This window comes from Rousettus aegyptiacus, unplaced genomic scaffold (assembly GCF_014176215.1).
Source record: "Rousettus aegyptiacus isolate mRouAeg1 unplaced genomic scaffold, mRouAeg1.p scaffold_m13_p_13, whole genome shotgun sequence".
NCBI lineage: Eukaryota > Metazoa > Chordata > Mammalia > Chiroptera > Pteropodidae > Rousettus > Rousettus aegyptiacus.
In genome coordinates, this window is record NW_023416288.1 from 368,516 (window position 1) to 393,731 (window position 25,216).

At 38.0% G+C, this 25,216-nt stretch overlaps 1 protein-coding gene across 11 annotated transcripts in view; it reads left to right on the forward strand.

The window, feature by feature from the left end:
• The window catches only part of LAMB4 (laminin subunit beta 4), a 111,738-nt gene that overhangs the window by 34,469 nt on the left and 52,053 nt on the right, over positions 1-25,216 (forward strand). For 8 of the 11 annotated variants that reach the window (XM_036230271.1, XM_016126961.2, XM_016126960.2 and 5 more), the window contains 11 exons: positions 1,280-1,415; positions 4,884-4,957; positions 6,003-6,191; positions 7,049-7,112; positions 7,289-7,503; positions 8,605-8,725; positions 9,970-10,158; positions 14,443-14,622; positions 16,976-17,085; positions 19,535-19,614; positions 20,164-20,314. In XM_036230271.1, the coding sequence (XP_036086164.1) occupies positions 1,280-1,415; positions 4,884-4,957; positions 6,003-6,191; positions 7,049-7,112; positions 7,289-7,503; positions 8,605-8,725; positions 9,970-10,158; positions 14,443-14,622; positions 16,976-17,085; positions 19,535-19,614; positions 20,164-20,314 (1,509 nt within the window). Of the gene's footprint in view, positions 1-1,279; positions 1,416-4,883; positions 6,192-7,048; positions 7,113-7,288; positions 7,504-8,604; positions 8,726-9,969; positions 10,159-14,442; positions 14,623-16,975; positions 17,086-19,534; positions 19,615-20,163; positions 20,315-25,216 lie in introns of those variants that run through there. The other 3 variants (XM_016126964.2, XM_016126965.2, XM_016126966.2) reach the window with 3 other exon arrangements.

Sequence of the window (25,216 nt, forward strand, 5' to 3'; positions counted from 1 at the left end):
TGTGCCAGACACTATTCTAGGTAAAGAGAATACAGCCATAAACAAAACGAAGTCCTTGCCTTTATTCATCTTAAAATCTAATGATGGCAACAGATAATAATCCAACACTATATAATAGTTTTAAATAGTGATAAGGTCTTAGAAAATATTATCAAGCAGGGTAAGGCCTAGAGAGTGGCAGAAACCATAATGATGGGAGATGGTGGTATTTAGAAGTCAAGGAGACTCTCTCTGAGATTACAGTCTTTAAATGAAGACCTGAAAGAAAGGAAGGAGCAAGAGATAAGAATATTTAGGGGGGGACTTGGGGAGACTTGAGAACTCTAAGGCAGGAATGTTCTTGGTGAGCTCAAAAAAGAGCAAAGAGGGTAGATAGAGCTGAATGAATCAAAGGAAGACAGGCAAGGGGGTGGCCCTGGTGAGATCATGAGGCCCTTGTAAGCCATGGTCAGGACACAAACTCAAACAATGTTCACGGGACACCTTCCAGCACATTTACTGTTGTAGGCAATTTTCAGCACAGAGGATTGTTATAATAAACAACTGCTTCCTAAAAGCTTTGCAAATTTGCTCCTTCAGAGTCCCACATATTAGCCAAGAAGAACTGTGATTTCCTTAGGAGTTTTAAGTAAATACAGCTACAGGCAGACTCATTCAATTAAGCAAATCCACAAGCCAATCTTGGTTGTTGTAGCCTTTGAAAACCCATCCCAAGCAAAACTAGTTCCAATTCACTAATAAGACCTTCTAGTCTGCTAGACAAGAGAGTGTGACTCTGTTGTGAGTTCATGAAAATCTTTTACAGAATTCACACGTGTGATGTAAAGGTTTTGGCACTGGAAACTTTTCTGCCAAAAACTATGTTTGAGAGAGAAAAGATAATGGTTGCAAATAACATAGTGGCCCATTTTTTTATTAGTTTCTTGCCAAATATTCTTTTTTTTCCCTAAAGGAAGTAATTTCACTCAAAGAGTATGTCCTAATTATTTCTCTTTAGTTTAAAATAACTTCCAGATCATCTGTCTACATTACGAGGAAAAAAAAACATTATTTCCACATTTATTTGCATTTTTACTCCAAATATATATAAATTTATAAAATTTCTGTTGTATTTTCATTTCATTTGTTATTGTATTTAAGCACCTATTGATGGAAAATTTAATGTCTTGTTATTTCCTCTGCTTTCTATTTTTAGCCAGATTGAAAGACCAATATGGTAAGTGCAGGTTGTTTTTAAATTCAGATCAACAATAAGTAATTACAATTCTTTTTTTTCCAGGGGGAAAAAAAATGCTTCATCTGTGACTCCAGATTTCCATATGATCCACACACCCAATCCAACAGCCACACCATTGAAAATGTAATTACAAGTTTTGAACCAGACAGGGAAAAGAAATGGTGGCAATCTGAAAATGGTATGATTAAGTTTCTTTCCAATTTCTTATGTCTTTAAATTTTCAATAAGATGTCTTTCAGTATAATTTTAACAATGTCACAGCAAGGAGTTATACAGGAATGGAACACTGTCCACCAAGAATGTAGAGTCTTGTATAAGAACAAATTTCCTTTTCATTTTAAGAAAGATTATTTTCCTCTAGAGAAATCAAAGTGTATTTTAAGCACATACTCAGAATGTTTCATTCTTCCCATGTGGGGGAAGAAACTATCTCTGCATTCTTTTGTTTTTTGTGAAAAAAAAAATAAGAAGAAAGTGTACGAGGTGTTAGTTAAATAAAGCCCAGTATGAAACACACTAAGTGGGATTAGTAACACCAGAGAAAGAGCGAGTTCACGTCATGTGTTTTTTCCTTCTTCAACACATGAAGGAAGAGAAAAAGGACATTTCATTTCTTACTGCGCAAGGGTTCCCTTTTCTCCACATCCTTGCCAACACTTGTTGTTTGTTGATTTATTGATGGTAGCCATTCTGACAGATGTGAAGCAATGATACCACACTATGGTTTTAATTTCCATTTCTCTTATAATTAGTGATGTTGAGCATCTTTTCATATGTCTATTGGCCATCCGTATGTCCTCTTTGGAGAAATGCCTATTCAGGTCCTTTGCCCATTTTTAATTGGATTGTTTGTTTGTTTGATGTTCAGTTGTATGACTCTTTTATAAAGACGTATCATTGGCAAATATCTTAATTCAGTAGGCTATCTTTTTGTTTTGTTGCTTCCTTTGCTGTGCAAAACTTTTTAGTTTGTTGTAGTCCCATCATTTATTTTTGCTTTCATTTCCCTTGGCAGAGGAAATATATCAGAACAAATATTACTAAGAACAATGTCAGAGTGTTCACTGCCACTATTTTCTTCTATGAGTTTTATGTTTCAGGTCTTACATTTAGGTCTTTCCATTTTGCGTTTATTCTTGTATATGATAAGAAGGTGGGCCAGTTACATTTCTTTTTCTCGTATCTGTCCAGTTTTCCCAACACCATTTATGGGATAGACTGTCTTTACTCCACTGTATATTCTTGCCTCTTTTGTCATAGATCATACATAAAGGCATAGATTTATTCCTGGGCTCTCCATTCGGTTCCATTAAGCTGTGTCTGTTTTAGTGCCAGTACCATGCTGTTTTGATTAGTATAGCCTTGTAGTATAGTTTGATATCAGGTAGCATGACACCTCAAATTTTGTTCTTCTTCCTCAAGATTGTTTTGTCTATTTGGGGTCTTTTGTGGTTCGATATAAATTTTTGAATTATTTGTTTTCGTTCTGTGAAAAATGTCACTGGTATTTTGATAGGGATTGCACTGAATCTATAGATTGCTTTGGGTATGGACATTTTAGCAATGTTAATTCTTCCTATTCATGAACACAGAATGTGATTTTATTTGTTTGTATTTTCTTCAATTTCTTCCTTTTCTTATAATTTTCTAAGTATATATCTGTAACCTTCTTTGTTAAATTTATTCCTAGGTATTTTAGTTTTTGATGCAATTGTAAATGAATTTGTTTTCTTAACATCCCTTTCTGGTAATTCAGTATTGGTGTATAAAAATGCACTGATTTCTGAATATTAATTTTGTTTTCTGCTACTTTACTGAATTTGTTTATCCATTCTGATAGTTTTTTGGTGGACTGTTGAGGGTTCTCTCTATTTATTGTCATGTCTTCTGCAAATAAGGGCAGTTTTACTTCTTCCTGTCCAATCTGGATATATTTTTTGTTGTTTAGAAAAAAAATTATTTGAACATATGAAAGGAAAATTTAGAGACCCCAGTAATACAGAGAAGCTCACTTTTTCAGTTTCAGTGATGGGGTTGATCCTCACAGGTTTCCTTGACCAGCGCCAGGTGCTGTCTGCCAGCCCGTGGTCATGAGTTTTTGCCTCCGAGCTCCTGGAGCCCTGAGAAGCCTGTGTTTGTGGCAGGAACACATTCCGTTCACAAGAAAGACAGCCAGACAAGCAAACTTGCAATGCTGCTTCTCACATCCAGGTCCTCGACAGCACAGGCTCGCAGACTGTGTGTTTGAAATGAAAATTTTATTTCTTCTTCTTGTCTGATTTCTGTGGCTAGGACTTCTAATACTGTGTTGAATAAAAGTGGTGAAAGTGGGCATTCTTGTCTTCTTTCTGGTTTGGATTCTAGTTGACCCTTTCTAGTGAGCACGAGGTAGTTTTTACTATGGTCACTTGTCTTCATGGATTAATGATGCCATTTTCAATTTGTAATTGTTTTCACTCACATGTTCAATATTTGTTCCATACATCCTCAGAGAAGGAATGCCTCTCTGTCAAAGCTGATTACATAGAACGAGGGCTCTTAACCAAGAACTTTAGAGAAGGGGAAGGAGACATTTTTTCTAGAAAGGGTTAGGGGCCGTTGACATAGAGCCTGGAATGTGGCTGCCCTCTCAGCAGCAAAACTCTTCCCTGAGCCATTCACCTTAGAATGTAAGCCGCACCCCAATTCACTGCAGTCCAGCCACTGTTCTCTAGAAATGCAATGTTCAGTATCATAGCCCCTAGCCATATGGGGCTACTGAGCCCTTAAAACATGACTAATTCAAATAGAGATGTGCTATAAGTATAAAAACATCCTGGATTTTTAAGACTTAGTTAGAGAAAAATGTATAATAAAACATCACTAACTTTTAAAAATATTGATTACAGGTTGAAATAAGAATATTTTTGACATATTAGATTAAATATATTAAAAATAATTTCATCTGCCTATTTTTACTTTTAAAAATATGCCTTCCAAAATATTTTTAAATGACACCTATGGCTCATATTTCTATTGGACAATGCACCCTAGAGAGAACAGGGCTTCCACTGTGTCCAGATTGAGGCCAAGCCTCCACATCCATGCTAGAGATAGATGGCAGCTAACTATCTCAGTGCAAAGTCCTGGCCAGGATATCTCCATATTCTCCTCAGCCATAGAGGAGTCCACAGATCCTCACTCCAAGGGAATGCTCCAAGTTGTATTTTATTCTAAGCAATAAGAAAACTGGTTCAAATGATTGTTAGCAGCTATTGGAAGAAAAGAGTGTGCCAGTTTTATCATTCTCTGGCTTGTTAGCTCACATTTGTGTGTAGTCAAGATTCTTTGAGTTCAAGGAAATGAGCCCTCTAGTTCCACCTACGAAAAATGTCTCAGAACTCCCATGGTGATATGTAATACTGCCACACTGTGGCCATGTGTACTGCCACTGAAACATGGATGTGGACACAGGGTGAATCCTATATTGCTCTCACATAGACCTCTTGAGCAGGGAACAGCATGGAAACCCAGGCCAACAGATTAGGAAAGAGTGCTGATGCCATGTGGTTTCAAAGGGTTTAACATGGTAAAGATTAACATGATAAAAGAAGGAGGAAGGGTCTCTCAAAATCACTGATTTTCTTCTTTCTGTATTTTTCATTAGGTCGTGATCACGTCAGCATCAGATTGGACCTAGAAGCATTATTTCAGTTCAGCCACCTTATCTTGACCTTTAAGGTACAGATGTGTAGGCTTGCTGCCCCTTTATTGACTTACCAAATGCTGGGCTTATCTGGAATTTCACTTCCTTGCTTCTTTGCAGAGAACAAAAAACTGTGTAAATCCAGACTTGATCTTTGGCATCTGGGTTTTTGTTCTTGAATAGGAAAAAACAAAACCAAACCAAAACAAAAACAAAAACAAAAAACCTGCTCAGTAATTAATAACATATGGTTAACAATAATAACAAAATCTTAGAGAAGATATAACAAAAAGAAAATGCCAAGCTGTGTAGGGAGGTAGGTGGGTAGGGCAGAAACTGGAAATTATTTAGGGAGACATGTAAAGATCAAAAGAGGAAGAAAAATTAAAGGGTCTTTACTAAGGTTAGTTAGATGCCAGAGACAAGTCCTGTGCTATAGTCATTCTCTAATCATTCATCAAAATTCTAATTTTTATGTCATGCCTGATGCTGTTATGGTAGTAAAAAATGAATATAAAATAAAAAGTTATAAAAGGTAAAACAAAACAAAACAACAAAAAGAACACCCTCAAAGAGCTCACATCCTAGTCATGGATATAAGCACATATGTAAATTTAAAATTTTAATACACCTTGATAAGCGCAGAAATAGATGTATGATTAGCATGGACAAGGTTAATCTGCCCTGGGGAATCAGGGTAAACGTCATGGTAGATTTTGAAGGATGTATAAAAGTTTGCCAGAGAAAGATCATTTCTAGGCCAAGAAAACTACATGCAAATCACTGTAAAATATCAATTACATTATCTTTTTAAAAACTTATATGCCATCTTTCTTCAATTAATAATTCACACAGCCATAAACATTTTTAAATGGAATTAGATTCTAGGGCAAAGTATGTGCTTATAAATACTTGCCCACTTATTGGAAAGAGATTATGGTGTGTTCATTGTATAATAGATTTTAAAAGACACAAATAAAATTTGAAAAAATAGAATTAGAAAATATAGATGTTCAATCTGGAGTGGGTAATAAAATCTACCTTTGTGAAGCATAACAAGTTTAACTCATATTTTCGTAGACTTTTCGGCCTGCCGCAATGTTAGTTGAACGTTCCACAGACTATGGACACACCTGGGAAGTGTTCAAATATTTTGCAAAAGACTGTGCCACTTCCTTTCCCAACATCACATCTGGCCCGGCCCAGGGAGTGGGAGACCTTGTTTGTGACTCCAAATATTCGGATATTGAACCCTCAACTGGTGGTGAGGTAGCATTTCCTTTCCTGGATTTCTTTATATATCCGCCCCTCCCCCACCCTCCGCCTCAATTAAACCTTTTTGGTTAACATGGTTAATTTAGATAAAAACAATTTAGGTAGTGTTTACTGAAATATAACTTGAGCTGTTGGTTTTTTAAAAATTCAAGTATCTAACTTGAAATGAGTCCTGAATTCATCTCCAATTCAAATAAATAATAAATACCTTCTAAGACACAATCCTGCACAGAGTGCCCAGCTGAAGGTGAGCAGGAGCTACAATCCAGCTTAGGCACCAGGCCGCAGGGAACCCAGAGGAAGGAGCATCTGTTTCTAACCCTTGCAAGGGAGCATATGGTAGTAGCCCTGCATTAGTTGTCTTATATCTATGCTCTATAAACCATCACTCAGGTGGAATCTGCCAGGAACCTCCCCCTGAGCAAAGCTGGTCACTGATAAGAGGGTGAAGGTAAGAGTTGGATGGGGAGGTATTATCTTATCAGGTAGTGTAGAAAGAATTGGTAACATAATACAACTCCAGAATTCCCTGCCAGATCCAAACAGATGCTGACCTGCTGAATTGTGATCTCCATCACTCAACCCCAGGATCCCTTTTCACCAACGGTGTCATGACTTCTGCCCATATGGACCACCTGTGCATAAAGAGCTAGAATGAATGACTATTTAATAACTTATTCATTTTTTCTTGGTACTTTTGTTCATATGAAAACCCAATCAATAACCTGTATCCAGCAGGATACAGATTATTGGTTTGGCCTTCTTGTAAGATCAGGATCTCTTCTTTAAGAGTATATATAACAACAATGTTTGGGTAAAATACTATAAATTTACCTACATTTGTTTTACAGGTTGTTTTAAAAGTTTTGGACCCCAGCTTCGAAATAGAAAATCCCTACAGCCCCTACATTCGGGGTATGAATTGCTTTATATTTTCCACACCAATTTCCTTTCTAAAATTTCATGGTAGGAATATTCCTTGTCATTGTGTTTTCATGGTGCATTAAGGGGATGTCATCAAGAAGGGCACCCTGAACCAATACAACCTAAATGCACTTTAATTTGTTATTTTCACTATTTCCTTTTTCTAGACCTTGTGACATTAACAAACCTGAGGATAAACTTTACCAAACTCCACACCCTTGGAGACACTTTGCTTGGAAGGAGGCAAAATGATTCTCTTGATAAATACTACTATGCTCTGTACGAGATAGTGGTTCGGGGCAGTTGTTTTTGCAATGGCCACGCTAGTGAATGTGGCCCAGCGCAGAAGGTGCAGGGAGATGTGTTCAGCCCTCCCGGAATGGTGAGTTTTAATCTGAAAGGGCAGTTGGCTCTCTTACCATTCCATCACTGTCCTGGTGCTCAATGTAGATCAGATCCTGTATGTGGAGATCAACAATCAAAGTGCCGGCCTTCTGTTGGGGCAGGTATGATTCAACCTGGCCTGACAGGCCATCCAAGGGACCTTCAGCTCTCTCGCCAGAGACTCTCATGGATTCTGCCATATATGGGCAACACTGAACTCATGAGCAGAATTTATAATTTATTATTTCAAGATAACCCATCTCACTCTCTTTTTGTTACTTGTTTTGTAAGGAATGGAAATTTGGTGGGGAAGACTTATAATTTCACATGCATTCTCTGACAAATTTATTGAAGGTCTGTTGTACTTAGTGCCAAGGTGTTTGAGTAATATCTGATACCGTAAAAATGGTTACTCCAAGTTAAATTCTTACATGATAAATGATTATGTCTTTGTAGTGAAAATCTTTTCCGTTTTAGGACTAGTCTTAGAAGAGTGATAAAATAGGATTGTATTTTTATGCCATGTCCAGAAGGTGTCTCTACTAAATAATTTTAAACTATTAGTCATAATCAGATAAGGCTTGATGTTGAGGCTATTGCACCTTGCTACTCAGTTATCTCCATATGTTTCACTGGAAATAGAACTTCTCCCTTTAAATTTGGACATTTAGGGCAGTTTGTGGAGAATCACACATCTTTCTTTCTGTTTCCTAATTCCCTCTTTTCCTTTATGGTCGTAAACCCTACCACCTTGAATGGACACACACACACACACGCACACACACACACTCCTCATCCTGTCCCTCAGTGTCCCGAGAGCTGCAATGAGCTGCCCGGAAACTAGTATTCAGGAATGCCAAAAAATTTATTATAAATGTTTACTGAACATCTTAAACTTTAAAAACGTAAAAGATACTTAAGCAAATAATAAAAGATAGTCCAGGTTGGTACTGTAACTAACATATGGAAAAAACTAAAACTAAAAACACTAAAACCCAGAGAGACCCCATGGCCTGGAATTTCATTGTCCATTTAAAGAATCTCAGTGTCCTCAAATGTGAGCCCTCTTTTCATATAGTTTACTTGTCATACAATCCAGGTTCATGGTCACTGTGTCTGTCAGCACAATACAGACGGCCCGAACTGTGAGCGGTGCAAGGACTTCTTCCAGGACGCCCCTTGGAGCCCAGCTGCAGGCTTCCAGGACAGCGCTTGCAGAGGTGGCTGGAGATGAGTTCTCAGCAGAGACTGAGTGTGCTGTTTCTTTATTTTGGAAAACATTTAGTTCATCTGGACCGCAAGCAGCAAGGATAGTGAACCTATGGCTTCCAACTCCAGTCGTGTGATATCCCAGTGTCTCCCGCTATCTCACATAAAAGAATCACCAACAGTCAAACCCTCACTCTGAAAATTAACATTAATTTGAAAAATGAAACAATACGCATATGGGTGGACTCTTTCCAGAGGAGGGGCAGAGCCATGTCATAGTAATATTAGCGGAGACAGTGCTACTCAAAGAATTGGATGAGTGGATTTGTTACAGGGATCCCTACTACTTTCCTGAATAATCATACTTTCCATGAATGTGACCTTAAACCCATAGGTTACATAACAGGAGAAATGAAGTTCAGGTTTGAGTTTGACAAGCTATTGTACTTTTTATAAAATATTTAGACTAATAAGGTGGAGGTTTTTCTGCAATGTGTTTGCTACTTCTGAATTTTAATGAACATCCAAACAAACTCATTCAGTTTCTTTTCCAAGAATTGAGGAAAATAAGATGCAAGGGGATGGGAGGTCAGCAGAAGAGCTCTTATGGAAAAGCTCCACCTGTAAGTCAGAGTTTAAAAGACCCAGTAAATGATTATGCTGTTTGGAGGCAGGGGGCAGGGGTGAGGGGCGGTCAGGTGGAGATGAACAGCAAAGACCACCACAAAGACAAATCCTCCAAACAGTGCTTTTCCCTGTATTGGTCTGGCAGAGTCCTCGGTGGGATAAGAATGGCCTGCAGCCACCCATCCAGCTCTCCTGCCCATAGAGAAGGAAAGGAGGGCTGGGGCTCAGTTTTAAGTCTCATCTTATGAGAATCCCAGTGCAACAGAACATATGATGTAAAAAAATTCAAAATCACAAAGCATAAGTCAGTAAAAGTATTTTTTACTGAACAATAACAAAAATATTGCACTCCAGGGTTTCTAGGTCACCCAAATAATTCATTTTTGTTTACTTGATTAAAAAAAAAACAACAACTAAATATTCAATGTTTCAGGAACACATTTTATAGAAAGTATATGAGCAGAATCAGAGTACTAGAAAGATCCCTTGAAAGCACCTGTTTTAACTGTTTGTATACATGTTGTATCAGTGAAAAAAAGGCAGAGTAGCTAAAGAATGAGGAAAGAATGCAGAGATTAGCACATGGAAGGTGGGCTGGGTTATTTCCAAAACTCCTCTCCTTTCCCAGCTTGCAGCTGTAATGGCCACTCTGACCGCTGTCACTTCGACATGAACGTGTACCTGGCCAGCGGTGGTGTCAGTGGGGGTGTGTGCGAAGACTGCCGGCACAACACCGAGGGGCCACACTGTGACAGTTGCAGACCCCTTTTCTACAGAGACCCCCTCAAAGCCATCTCGGATCCTTACGCATGCCTCCGTGAGTCCACACCCTCTGACCACATCCTTGCCACTGTTTTGAGCAAATGCTGACAGAGCAGGTCTCACTTGAGCTACCAGTCCCCATTGGACTTAGCAGCGTCTCCAAAACTTCCCTCTTTGGCGGGAGGGGCAGAGGCGGGGAGTGCAAAACCATTTCAGTGCTTAGAGCATTTCTTTCTTTGAACAAATTGAGCCAGATATTCCAAGTCTATTCTGGTAGTCTCGCTGCAGTGGCTCACACTGGAGAATCAAGAAACTAGTCTGGATTCAACTAGGAGAAGCAGATGATATCAAAAGATGAAGCAACACCTGGAGAATGGGGGCAGGGGGATCAGCTCCAGGAAGTAGCTAACTACTGAAAATGGCTACATCGGACTGGCTGTAAAAGATTCAGTTTTGCTGTTAAGATGTTATTTATTACCTTGTTTCTTTTATCTTTCTTTAACTTTAGATTTTTTCCATTTTATTTTTAATCTCAACTTTTTAAAATGGAATGTTTCAAGCATATGCAAAATAATAGAGAATAATATAGTAAAAAACCATATAACCACTATCAGCTTTGTCAAAATGTAATATCTTACCAGATCATCTTCAGAACTTTAATAAAACCCTACAGGTACTAGTGATGTCCCAGGTGCACATCGGTCTCATTTATCTAGAAAGGTCCCAACCTCTCTCCAGAGATAAACTCTCATATATTTGACAGTTATTACCTCTATGCTTGTGTTTACACTTTCACACATTTTTATCTACAAGCAATATATGCTAGCTTATTTTCAAACTTTAGATAAATGATATTATGCTGTAGGTATCCTTGAGTATTTCACTCAGTATTATATTTTTGAGATTTGTCCATATCAGGTAGCCCTAGGTCTCTGATTTTAATCGCCTTATGGAATTCTTTCCTTCCAACAAATACAACAAAAATCTATTTGTCCATTCTTTTTTGATCCTGCAATAGCCATATATGTGGCCTGGTGCACATGCACAAAGACTGTCCCTGAGTCATACCTAGTAGTGGAATAACTGGGCTATAGTGTGAACATCTTCAACTTGATTAGGTAATACCGAATTGTCCCCTAAGTGGGTGTACCAGTTAACACCCTCACGACAGTGTAAAAGAGTTCCTGTTGTTCTATATCCTGAGCAACACTTGGTTTTATCACGCTTTAATTTTAATAAAAGTGTGATAAAATAAAAATAGTTTTAATTTGAATTAAAATAACAATTATTTAATTTACACTTCTCTTCAGGAATGAGACTAGAGTGAAGCAAGCAAAGCACTTAGGTCCCAAAATTTAAGGAAGCACTCATTCTCAGAGTCATGTAAAAGCAGAGTTGATACTTGCCAGCTGCACTAACCTGACAATGCCACCTTAAATTTTGTGCCCTAGGCACCTTGTTTGCCTGCTGTGGTCCCAGCACTGCTGTTGATTATTGCATAAATAAATACTCCAACCTGATTTCAAATACCCAGTGCCAGTTACTGGGTGGAGACCTTACTCTACTTGCAAACTAATAAGTTAGTTCCTTATTGTTTTTATGGATGCTGGCAAGAAACACGAAGCTCCTGGGTCAAAGACAAACAGCTTTTTTACTCATGGCACAGCAAACAAGATGTTTGTACTAGCTCGAGTTCCCATGTCCCCCAAGTCCCATGGGGCAACTTATAGGATACCATTTATGTTGTAGCCAAGGAAAACTGAGGAGAGGATTCACTGCTTTTATAGCAAGTGGAAGCAAACTCATACTTTGGGGAAAGAACTACCTCATCCTTCAAGGTAGCTTACAACACAACCTTGAGAAATGTCTTGGGTAGAGAGCAGTTAGGACCTTATATTGTTGGCATACCCAGCAAAAAAGATCAGATGCCTAGGACTCATGGAAGATTGCTTTTCCCAATACCCAGAAATCTTGCTTCTTAGGCTATATCATCAATACATTATATTGTATTGGTGAGGGTGGGACTTGTTACAAAATTGCAACTTCAAACTTTATATAATCATAATTCATAAAATGAAATCCTATACAAAAATAATTTAGTAGCCACCTAAACACATACAATGTCCTAGATTTCAAACTTTAAATCATCACAATGTACAAAAAGCATAAATAATTTTTTTTCTTGGATTACTCAATAGGTACCTAATTGCATAAAATTTTTCCTTAGATGGCCTGTTTAAAATTAATACAAAGAACTGTTCTCAAAAAATATATTTCTTTAAGTGAATGTGCTAAGTGTCCTACATTTTTTACTAGAATCCATAATCACACACACACATACACAACTTTTATTCACGTTTTAAAAGTTAGTAATTTATAAAAGAAGAGGAAATTGCTCTCTTAGGTGGAATCAGGAAAATATAATATTTGAAACAGATAATCTAAGATTCTGGAGAGAGATTGGAAATAACTAAACCAAATGTTTTGAATACATTAACCAAAGTCTTGTTCCTTAATAACTACATAGTATTAACTTGATGGTGCTTTTGAAGGAAACCAAGGGAAAAAAATTAGTGCCCTGATATGAAATTAAGAAGTCATTCTTTATAAACAAGGAGTTTCTTGAACAAATAGATGAGGAGTTTATAGAAACTACCATCATGAGACTCCTCAGTTTCTCCCAATTTACCTAAATACATGTTTATATGTTTATAAGTGTGTATATACAAATGACATGTATTAAGACTAACAATCTCATATAAATTTTCTGAAAGTTGTCCTAGTTTGACCCTAAATATTTACATAATCAGATTCCAGGCATAAGAGTTGACTAGTTTTAAGCACAGTTAAATGTAATACAGAAAAAAGCAAAGATTTGGTAGACTCAACCACTGATAATAAAGCTTGTTAGAATTGAGTTGTGTGACACCAGGAGATTTTGTTGAACTTCTATCCTAAAGACCATGATGTAGGGTTATTTCAAAGTAAAGTTACTACCCACTCACCCACATCCCTTTCCCAAAGGATGCATCTCTACTTGATTAAGTTATGCTCTGGGATTCAGTGCTGACTCTTTGCAGGCAGTGTCTCCCAAATAAAATTGAGCTTTTTCCTTTTGGCTCCTTTTAAAATGAATCCAGTTTGTTCTTTTATTTCTAGAAGAAACTGACTGTAATTAGGAGAAAATTGTGGTTTTTCCAAACTAAACAGAACTCAACACTATCTTTCCATAGTAAGATTTTATCTCCAGTCACAATCTAATAGCATACAATTAAAATCAAAAGATTCTGTCAGACAACCAAGTGATTGTTTCAATGATATCAAACAACTGGTTTTACTAGATTTTTTTCACTAAACTCACTAATCTAAATGGTTGTTATGTAAACATAGCTTGAGACTTGAGAATTTTGTTTTCATTAATCCAAAGCAAACATGTATAACTGTGAACATAATTGTTCCTTAGAATCAGGATATTCATTTTTAAATCTTTATTTCATTCCTTAAAAATGGAATTCCTTGGAAACACACACCACTAAAATACAGGAGGCCTTGGAGGTCCCCTAATGTCTGCCAAAGCACTTGTCTTTTATACCAAAGCCACAAGTACTATTCTAGCCTCAGCCTGGACACCTCCACAATGGAGGGGTCACTGCTTTACTGTGTAGCCCTAACTGTGAGAGAGCTCTTCCTTAAATTCAATCAGGCTCTACTTTGTGTAACTTCACCTTCTAGAATTATTCATACTATAAGCAACCTTTTTCACATGACACTCCTTCTTTCAGTTGTTCAAGTTTCTACTGAAACAAAAAGGGGGAGGGTAGGCTGGAGCTTTTGTTGCTCCTTTGCTACAGGTGACTTTATCTCATTTTCCAGAATCTCTTCATCCACCAGCAGATTTCCAAAAAGAAAACAAGGATATGAACATTTTTTGGAGTTCCCCTTTCTTTCTCATAGGTTCTTCCAGGAACAATTCAGTGCCACAGTGTTGTGCAACCACCACCTCTACTTAGCTCCAAAACATTTTCATCTCTCCCCAAATAATCTATTTTTAATACCCAGTTTTTAAGATAGCTCTCTTCTTCTGTCTTCTTACTTTAGAATCACTTGTTAACGAGGTTTTTTTTTTCTCCTTTTTTTAAATGTATGGAATTTTTCAACATTTTCCAAGGCGGGAGATCTAGGAGTTATTTCTGAGTAGCCCTTACCCACTGGTCTAATTATTTAAACATATTTAATGATTTAAACAAAATAAAATAGAGCATGAGTAAACCACTGTGTTCACATTTCAAGTTTCCCACCATTTGCAGTTAACTAAGATCACGCACTTCTGTGTCCCCAGCTTGTGAATGTGACCCTGACGGGACCATATCAGGTGGCATTTGTGTTAGCCACTCTGATCCTGCCTTGGAGTGGGTGGCCGGCCAGTGCCTGTGTAAAGAGAATGTGGAAGGAGCCAAATGTGACCAGTGCAAGCCCAACTACTACGGACTGAGCGCCGCTGACCCCAAGGGCTGTCAACGTGAGTTAACAGCGACTGGGCCGCCAGCCCCAATGCATTTTAAAGCTTGGGGCTATCTCTGGCACCTCTGAAATTCGATCAATGTAAATACTAAAGGATCTTGCCAGCATCTGGGTTTTTTAACGTGATACAAAACCTCCCACAAATTTTAGTAAATTAGTGGAGAACTTTTCTCTGCGGTTTGCTGTTTATCATATGGGACCAGCAGGGGGCGCTCACCTTTCTTTTTTTTTTCGCGCCCCCTACTAGAGCAAACAGTGTTAAATGCCAGGAAATTTAAGGCCAAGTTGTAAAACCTTTAAGAAAAGCGGCTTCCACTAGGACTCTCCTATACAGATTCTTTAAATTACAGTATGCATTGCTGCAAAGATTGATAACTTGTTGGGCAATTTTCATGTGGAGATTTCTTTTCATTTTTGAAATTCCTTTTCCCTTTTCTTCTCACAACTCTCCTAGTATTGGTCCAAATGAAGAGACCCTTGGCTCTAAGATCACAGAAGTTTACGGCTGCCTGGGGTCTCAAAGAGCTGCAGAATCCTTAAGAAATTTGAATAAATAATTTCCCTTTTGTCACAGCGTCATATTCAATACCTTTGCCCACATAAGGAATTGCACATTATTTGCATGTTTAGAGAGCAGCATGCTGAATGAATCCTGTAATAAAATGGTCTTCTTGAGTTTGAGGGCAAAATTAAATGTCAGGATAAAGAATAATATAATCAAAACAACTGCCTCTTGCACCTTGCAGCACTCCAGGCATTTCCCTCAGTTCACTGACTAACATACCCTCCAAAAATAGGCCAACTAGTGTTTTTTGTTAGTTTTTTTCTTTTGTAACGGCTTTAATGAGATATAATTCACATACCATACATTTCATCTTTTAAAGTGTAAAATTCAATGATTTTTAGTATATTCAGAGTTGTGTAACCATCACCACAATAAATTTTAGAACATTTTCATCACCCCAAAAAGAAACCCCAACTGTAATTCTGGCTATATATCCAAAAAATTGAAAGCAGAGTCTGGAAGAGATATTTGTATCCCCAAGGTCATAGCAGCCCTATTCACAACAGCCAAAAGGTGGAAGCAATTCAGTGTCCATCCATGGATGAATGGATAAACAAAATGTGGTATGTATATATGATGGAATATTATTCAGCCTTAGAAAGGAAGGAAATTCAGACACATGCTACAACATGAATGAAACTTGAGAACATTATGCTAAATGAAATAAGCCAGACACAAAAGGACAAATGTTTTATAATTCCACTTACATAAAGTACCTAGAATAGTCAAATCCATACAAACAGAACATTGAATGGTGGTTGCCGAGAGCTGGGCTAGGGAGGAATGGGAACAGATGGTGTTTAATTCGTATAGAGTTTCAGTTTTACACAACAAAAAGAGTTCTGGGGATGCGTTGCACAACAATGTGAGTGTTCTTAACACTGCTAAACTGTAGACTTAAAATGGTGAAGATGGGAAATTTTATGTTAGAAGTATTTTACTATAAAAAAGAAACCCCATACTCTAGCTACCATCTCTCTATCCTCCCATTCCCCCAGACCTAGGTAGCACTAATCAACGTTCTGTTTCTGTACATTTGCCTATAGTAGATATTTCATAAAACAGAATCCTATAATTGTAGTTTTTTATAACTGACTTCTTTCACTTAGCATTATGTGTTTAAGGTTTTTCCATGTAGCATAACTCAGTACTTTGTTCCTTTTTATTGCTGAACAATATTCTGTAGTACTGATACACTACACTTCATTTATCCATTCATCAGTTGATAGGCATTTGGGTTGTTTCTATGAACAATGGTTTTTCCTGCAGGGGAAATGTATATCTTGCTCTGGTACCATAATTTCTTAGCCTTCATAATATAAGCAGGACTGAGAAATGTCTATGGGAAGAGAAAAAGGAGGAGGAGAATGAAAAGAAAAAGTAACAAAGCAGTACGAAAGAGAGGGAGATAGGGAAATGACAGATACATATACCAGAGAAGGAGCAGTATCGGTTATAATTGTGACACTCAGAAAACCTTTGTCCTCATCAGCAATCTGGCCAGCATCACTTAGTGCCTGGCACTAAGCTTGCCCAACTTCCTCCACTTTCTTGTCTCCTAACCACCATCCAGTAGACCTACATGAGAGCCCTGGAAGTGTCTGGCCTAGGTTTACTCTGTAGGGTTATATGCAATATAATAATCATGCAGCCAGGCAGACAGTGAGTTTGGCAAGGCAGGCTGCTCCATATTGTCATGGCCACAGTTTTACTCAGTATGAGCTATTAAGGACATTTATAAAAGTGGGGAAATAGAAATGAATAATTGTATATGTTGTACTTTCAGCCTGCAACTGTAACCCTTTCGGGAGTTTGCCACTCTCAACCTGCAATGTGGACACAGGCCACTGCTTGTGTAAGCCCTTTGCCATTGGACCACACTGTGAGGATTGCATTGTATGTATTTGCCTATGATTTCCCCTTTATGCAGTCATGCGGATTTCTACTGCCATTGCCTGGGAGAGGCTTGGTCTTGTTAATTGTTTTCCTTGTCCTATTGTATTTCAATATTCCTGTGGTAAAAGTATTTACACTAAAGAAATCAGTAAACACTATAAATCAGTCCCCACCCTCCTGCTAAGAGCTGGTCGTTAAACATTTACCAGCTCACCAACATTTACCAGATTGAACTGAACTGACCCAAGCACCTATGTCAATATATTTTTGTTCTTGTTTTTGTTTTTCAGTTTATTGCGTTTTGCTTTATTGTGCTTCACAGATATTGCCTTTTTAAAAATTTTTATTTTCAATTATAGTTGACATACAATATTAATTTTAGGTATACAACATAGTGATTAGACATTTATATACTTTACGAAGTGATCACCACAATTAGTACAGCAGAGGGATTATAGCTCATGTCAATAGTTTTATCCATTGTTCTAAAAGTGCTGAGCACTAGACTATAAGAGCATTTATCTGACCCCTTTTTATTTTTTTGGCCCACCAGTTATGGCCTCTTCTGTCTCTTGACACAAACCTTCATCACCTTTACCACTCTTTACCTAAAAATATTTTGGATGAGCTTATTATTTTTTTTGGGGGGGAGGGTAGGGAGAGGGGTTTTTAAAAGACTTCTCATTTCAAGGAAGAACTCATTAACAAACAAAAACAAACAAAAAAAGATTTTAAATGTATATGGGAAATAAACTCTTGAAGTTTTTTGTAGACTCCACTAAACATATAAGCATGTATATCTAAAATCAAACAAAACATTTTTACTCCATAAGAAATATGTCATGCAGTTATGGAGTTCAAAACCCAGCTATTTTCTTTGTTCTCCAATCTTGGCAGCCCACCATGACATTTTAGAAAGAAAAAATAAAAGCTTAACCTAATAAAAGAACAGTGACCTTGATGTGTCTGAAGAAATGTAGCTGATAAATAGGAAACATATGCCTATTAGGACATAGTTTTGTGCTAATATTTTAAGTCATTTTACTGAAAATATATGAGGATGGGGCAGAGAAGATGGGGAAAGAAAACAAGGAAGGAAGTATAAAGAAGGCACTCTGTGTAAGACAGAGCAGGTAGTCCCGAAGTTTTACACAGGAAGGGGAGCCATGCAAGCTCAATGACCACATACGGACAACACAAAGTAGTATGCACAGCCAGTTAACAAGATCTATGAAGGCACCACATGAGATCATTCCAGAAAAAGTCCTAAATTCAAGCTGACATTTTTCCTTGGCAGGTTAACTGCCACTGTGCAGTAAACTTGATTGTGTTTGCAAGAGGAAAATAACTGAACAGGGGCCACCTCAGGGGGGACTTGTCCAGCATAACTGAGCCCACAAGTCTACCAGCTGCCCCAGATCCACATCTATCAATGGTGCCCTGGACCTGTGATGAGGTGGCTAACATTACAGCATATTATGCCCAAAGGGAGTTTTCATAGCCACATCCTGAGTGAAGCATTTGATTTCACATTGTTTTTGCCTAAACTGAAGTTTGGTTTTGGGAAAAATATCAAAAGTCCTTTGCTGCATTTTGTGACAAATTATGTCAACTTGTAATGTTTAAAATAAACCTTTCTGAGTAAAACTGGGCATAAAAATTTACCACAATAAAAAAAAAGTATGAATATTTAACAAACCCATTTTAAGTAATAGTTCCATGCCTAGTAAGACCTTAATTTTATCTGAGCATATTCAATTGAGATTTGAGGGGGAAGCATTTTTCTGAGCATTTTTTTGGTAAATGTTATCAGATTTAAGAAATAGTTGTTTGTATCTCACCAGTTGTTTATACTGAATAAAGGTCAAGATGTTGCAATGATGAAGAAGTCTTGAACAACAGAGCTGACTCTCTCATGGAGAGGGATTATTATGCTCAAACAACTTTATTTATAAACAAGTGATTCTACTAAATCGTGATACATAAGATCTCAGATCAGTTTAGTTGATTTCCCCCCCCCCCCAAAACATTCCAGCATTGTCTAAGTAAAAATCACGGGGGTTTGGGGGGATTTAGAAGTAAGGGTATCTATTGGTTTTATTAAAGCAGTTGCAAATAAGCTAGTTGAAGAACTTCTGACTGGCCTTAAACAACCCAGCTTGAGGCTAAATTGGTGCTAACAGAGGAATTATGTGTTTTTTGCTGTGTTTCCACTTGAAGCAACACACAGACAACTTGCCTGTCCCTTTCATTTCAAGTGCCAGGAATGTAAGATATGTGTCCTCAAAGATCATTGACAAATGCACAGGCAAAAAAAAAGCTATCGTATGATTGTTCAGGCGGTATGGCCATTTGATAGGTGTAAATAGAATTGTAGTACTGTTAATATTGTACCTCAGAGCAGCAAATATCTTCATAGCTGAATCGACTGAGCATTTTCTCTTCGTAGGTTGGATACTGGGGACTGGAAAATCATCCCCACGGATGTTCTCCCTGTGACTGTGATATTGGAGGTGCTTATTCTAATATGTGAGTCAGTAAAGTAAATAGCAAAGTTTTGTGACAATATTCCTCACTCACGTTTTCACATAAAAGCTCATTTTATTCTGATAAGCTCATAGTCGTAGGTGGAGGATTTCATTCCATGATGAGCAAAGGGGCATCGAAAAGTGATGATCTCCAGCCCAATTGATTTATTCAAATATTTCCAAGGGTAAAATGGCAATTCTGCACCTAGGTCTCCCACGAGGTGATGGGATAGATGCCTACAAACGTGTGACTTCACCTGCCTAAGCACCAACTTTTTGCTTAGAGGTCCTACACTCTCCTTTTCCCAGTTTTTAGAGCAGAATTAGAGAGCTGCTGAGGAAAGAAGTGGCTACTGGGTTTCATGGGTATGGATTTGATTTTCAGGGCCAGACTTGTAGAGGTCATAGCCTCTTATTATCCTGCCAGGACAATTATTTGATCGGTTCAAAGAATGGATCCAAACTCAGGGTTTAATTAGCCCAAAAGCCCCATGCCTTCATTTTATGTTCACCCTGTTACATTTCTTCAGATGGATTTGTTTTACCTCAGGTGCTCCCCCAAGGATGGGCAGTGTGAATGTCACCCACATGTCACTGGCCGCAGCTGCACTGAACCAGCCCCTGGCTACTTCTTTGCTTCTTTGAATTTCTATCTCTATGAGGCCGAGGAAGCCACACCACTCCAAGGACTTGCACCTTTGGTTTGTATTTCATTTACAATCCTTGCAGACTTTATTTAATGCAATGTCAGTAAATGCATTTAGCATACCCTTGAGATCATGGGTAAGGTACCTGGAAAAGAATGGTTCTGCCCACAAATGCAGAGCAGAGTAGAGGTTATTCTATCAAGAAACTGCAATTATGTAAAGTCTGGCGGGCAGAGTCTGCATTTGTTTATCTTTGTATCCTAGTTCTAGCACAGAGCTTGGGACATAAGTATGATTAAGTTATAATGAAATGGACTTTACTTACACTCTTTTGACACACCCAGCAGAATGTGTTTACTGAGCATCTACTTGTCTGTCTCCCCCACAATGCAGTAACCCATGAGACAAAAAGAAGGGTGTGTATACCACTCACCATTGTTCTAGTGCCTAGCACAGTACCTGTCACATAGTAGGAACTTGGTAGATCTCTGCTGATGAATGAAAAACGTATGTGAAAGCAGTGTAAGTGTGCTCTCTGGCTCCCGAAGCTGCTCTTGGATTAACAGTTCTCACCGAGGTCAGTGATGTTCACAGGAAGCTCAAGTGTCACCTGGAGCTCTACTTGATTTCCTACTAGTCACAGTCCTATGGGGGTTATTTCCTAAAAACATTTTTCTAAAAGTCTCATCAGAGGTGCAGACACATAGATGTGAAAGGATTAGAGAAAATACAAATTAGACTCTCCCATACTGTTCTCAAGCATGTGACTCCAGTTATAGATGGGCACAGGACAAAGGGAAAGGTAATGTGAAGTGAGTTTTCAAGGAGAGGAAGCATGTGAAGGTTAATTCTGAAGAGAGGATTTGGATAGAAAACAGGGGACCTCATTCCAGTTTCCAGTGACTGAGTCATTTTCTGAGGTCTCTTCCTTATCAGAATGGGAGGGATAAAAATACCCCTCAAGAGTCTCGGAATTTGCTCTTTTATGGACTGGAATTGGGGCAGGAACAGGAGGCCTTCACTGTTGCTGCTTAGACTTACAACTGTGGTGGGTGGAATCAAAATGAAATGACTCTATGCATTCCTCTTCGTGGTTTTTAACATTGAATCTTTACAACAGTCATGAAAAACAAAACTTTGGAAAGAAATATTGGTATTTATATTTAGACTATAATTATTGTGAGATAATAGAGAAATATATGTGGTGGTCTTGGCCCTGGTTCCTGACGCAGAGCTCCTAAATCCTTTGGAATTTCCTGGGTGATAGGAAGAGATAGGAATGTCTTTTGTTTAATGAGACAACTCTTGGTGGGCTCTTGAGTAGCTTCAGGATGGGAACTAGTCACCAGAAAGACCAAGCTGTGATTGGAAGCTTAAAACTTTCATCCCCACCCCCACCCCCTCATCTAGGAAGGGGAGAGGGCTGATGATTGAGTTAATGATCTGTCATGCCTATGTAATGAAGCCTCCATAAAAAATCCATGAAATACTGAGTTCAGAGAGCTTCCATGTTGGTGAACACATCCACATGCCAGGAGGGTGGTACACCTCAGTTCCAAGGGACAGAAGCTCTAGTCCTCCCCCTTATATATCTCTTTATCTGACTCTATCTGTCTCTTTTAACATATCCCCTATTATATAATGAACCAGTAAATGTAAGTGTTTCCCTGAGTTCTGTGACCTGTTTTAGCAAATTGTCAAACCCAAGGAGGAAGTCACAGAAATTCCAACTTGTAGCCAGTAACGACCTGGACTTCTGTTGGCATCTGAAGTGGGGAGGCAGTCTTATGGGACTTAGCTCTTAACCTGTAGGATCAGACGCTAACTCCAGGTAGACAATGTCGGAACTGAATTAATTGTAAGACAGCCAGCTGGTGTCAGAAACTTGGTGTGGGAATAAATGGACACATCTGGTGTCAAAAGTGTTGTGAATGTGGTAATAGTGAGAGTAGAGGAGAAACACAATGGGGTTTATCCTATACAACTAAAAATGCAGCAGTTCCTATTTTTCAAATAAAAAGACACAAAACAAACATGATTATCTAAAATAGATGGACTCTTACTTAACATCGGGTGCTGGCAAGCAATTAAGTAGGATGATATTAACTCCAAATTGTAAATTGACATCAATCCTTACTCATGTCTCCAAGGCTTACAGAAAAATATTGAGGTTACAGAATGGGTTTAAAAGGCAAGGAAAATTGCTTACAAGATTGGAAAGTAATACCTATGACAAAGGAAATGATATTCAAGGTGGGATTGATATTAAGTATTTAGAGGGTGATAACATGAATAATTTCCCTCTCCACCAAGAAAATGATCTATAATAGTAGTAGAGAGGATTCAAATTAGACACTATTTAATTACTTGTTCATTTACTTAACAAATATTTATTGTACGTTTACTGTGCTGTTGTTGCTGCTATTAATAAAACTCTCCAACTTATATAGGTTATCTCATTTAACTTTCCAAACAACCTAAATATTACCATCTGTAATTTTCAGATGAGGGAAAACAATAGAGAGGTTAAATAATAGGCTCAAAGTCAACACAGCTGGTGGACAGTGAGGCCTGGACTAAAACCCAGGTGTGTCTGGTTTCAAAATTTGCTCTTAACCCATCCACATGCATAATGCTGAGCTTCAGGCTGAGGGTAACATAGAAAGGGATTAGAGTCCCTGCCCTCCCAGAGTTTTAACTATAACTAATACATTTACATAGATAAATAGCTCTTAATAGGGGCAGTGCCCTATGAAAAGGAAAGTCAATAAGTGCATTAAGATTTTGGAGCCATGAGTAATTTTTTTATGAACAGACAACACATAGGTAGAATAATTGAAAATAATAAGAATTCCAATTGGTAGACTAGACTAGAAGACAGTCCAGCTAGGAAAAGTTATAATGGCTCAGAGGAGAAATGATGCAGTTTTATTCACAGGTAGAACAAGAAGTTTTTATATAGGGAGGACGTACTGGAAAAGAACATTAGATTCTTCTATTAAAGTGGCTAAATTTTGTTCTCTGGGCAAAGAGAACTCATCAAAGTTTTCTGAGCAAGGGAATGACATGCTGAAGATCATCTTTGGTGGGACAGTCTAGCCAGAGTGAAGCCTGGGGTGAAGGGAGAGCAATCTGCAATAATCCAGATAGGAATAAAGAGGGTTCTAAGTTAAAGGGTAGCACAGAAAAAACAAAGAACAGAGATGGAGATATGAAAGTACATAAATCCAAGATAACATCTTATGAATAATTGTTTTAACACTTAAACAGGAGAACTAAAAAAGAATGACAGTGAAATTTCTTGGTGAATCTTCAAAAGTCTGACACTGGTATACCTCAGAATTATTGTGGGTAGTTCGTTTCCAGACTGCCGCAATAAAGTGAGTCATAATCTTTTTGCTGGTGAAGGATCTTGCCTTCAATTTAAAAAAAAAAAAAAATATATATATATACACACACACACACACACATATAAATACACATATTTATATATATGTACATATATATTTTATATATATATATATGACACACAATAAAACGAGATACGCTTGTATATATATGTCTTTGTCTGTTTGGGCTGCTATAACAAAAATACCATAAACTAGGGTGGCTTATAAACAACAGAAATTTATTTCACATAGTTCTGGAAGCTGGGAAGTCCAAGATCAAAGCACCAGCAGAGTCGGTGTCTAGTGCAAGAGCCCACTTCCTCGTTCATAGACATTTGTCTTCTTACTGAGTCCTCACATGGCCGAAGGGGCAGAAGCGCTCTCTGGGGTCCCTTTTATAAGGGCATTAATCCCTGATCACCTTCCAAAGTCCCCACCTCCTAATACCTCACACCGGGGATCAGGTTTCAACATATGAATTTGGGGAGTAGGACACGAACATCCAGTCTAACAACGTCACTGCTATTTGAAATGCAGCCTGTAGACCCTCAGTATTGGGAGCTCATTAGACCACTGAATCAGGTCTGCATGTTAACAAGATCCCCAGGTGATTCATATGCAATTTGGAAAGCTCTGGTTTGTTTTCTTATAGAAACTACTTGCGGTCACAAAAGTTACTATTGGTCGAATTTAAAGTAGTATAGATTTTAATATGGAGTAGTATATAGTTAATTCCATAATGTGTTTTCTGTATAAAATTAGTTAAACAGTTTATAATTTTGTGTTACAAGATGAACACAATTAGTGAGTGGGAAAAAGAGAGCGAGAAAGAACCAATACAATAATTCCAGCCTGGCCTGTCCAAGGGGTCCTCTTCACTGGGCAGTAGAGGAGTGGGCCAGAGAGCAGGGCTGAGACTCAGAACCACAAACACAAGAGTAAGGTCACCCTGAGGTGACTGCAGTTGATCCAGGGCTGCATGCTCATGATGAGCAGCAACAAAAGCACCTGCGAAATTAAAAATCTTGTTTTTAAAACCAACGGTGAAACATTAACCAAGCAAACGCCTAGGTCTAGGATACAGTGTAAATTTGAAAATGAGCAATTGGAGGTGCTAACTGGGTTGACAGCTGAATGACTAAGAAGATGATGTAAAAGAGAAACCCACAAAATCCAGAATTTTAAGGAAACTGGAATTGCGCGAATGCAGGCCCTCTGCTTTAGTCTGGCTGGTGGAGTTTGGCTATCCTGGTGTAATCTCTCATGGGAACTAGGCCAAATCCTACAAACTGTGAGAACGAAGAGGAGTTGATCTGGAGCATGTCAAAAATTACACTATCTAATAAATCTTCGAATCTTTGTACCGTGCCTATTGTTGATTTTCTACAACTCTTTTCTTTAGATTTCATGTTAAAACATAACATTTGTGCTTTTTTTTTTAAACACCACGAAACCAGTGAGAAGAATAAAATGTTTTCCCAGTTTAGAATTTCACTAGTATAGCATTCTTTCAAAAGAAAACCCAACATGTGGTCTTAGGACTACAAAAATTTCTCCTTTTTACAGC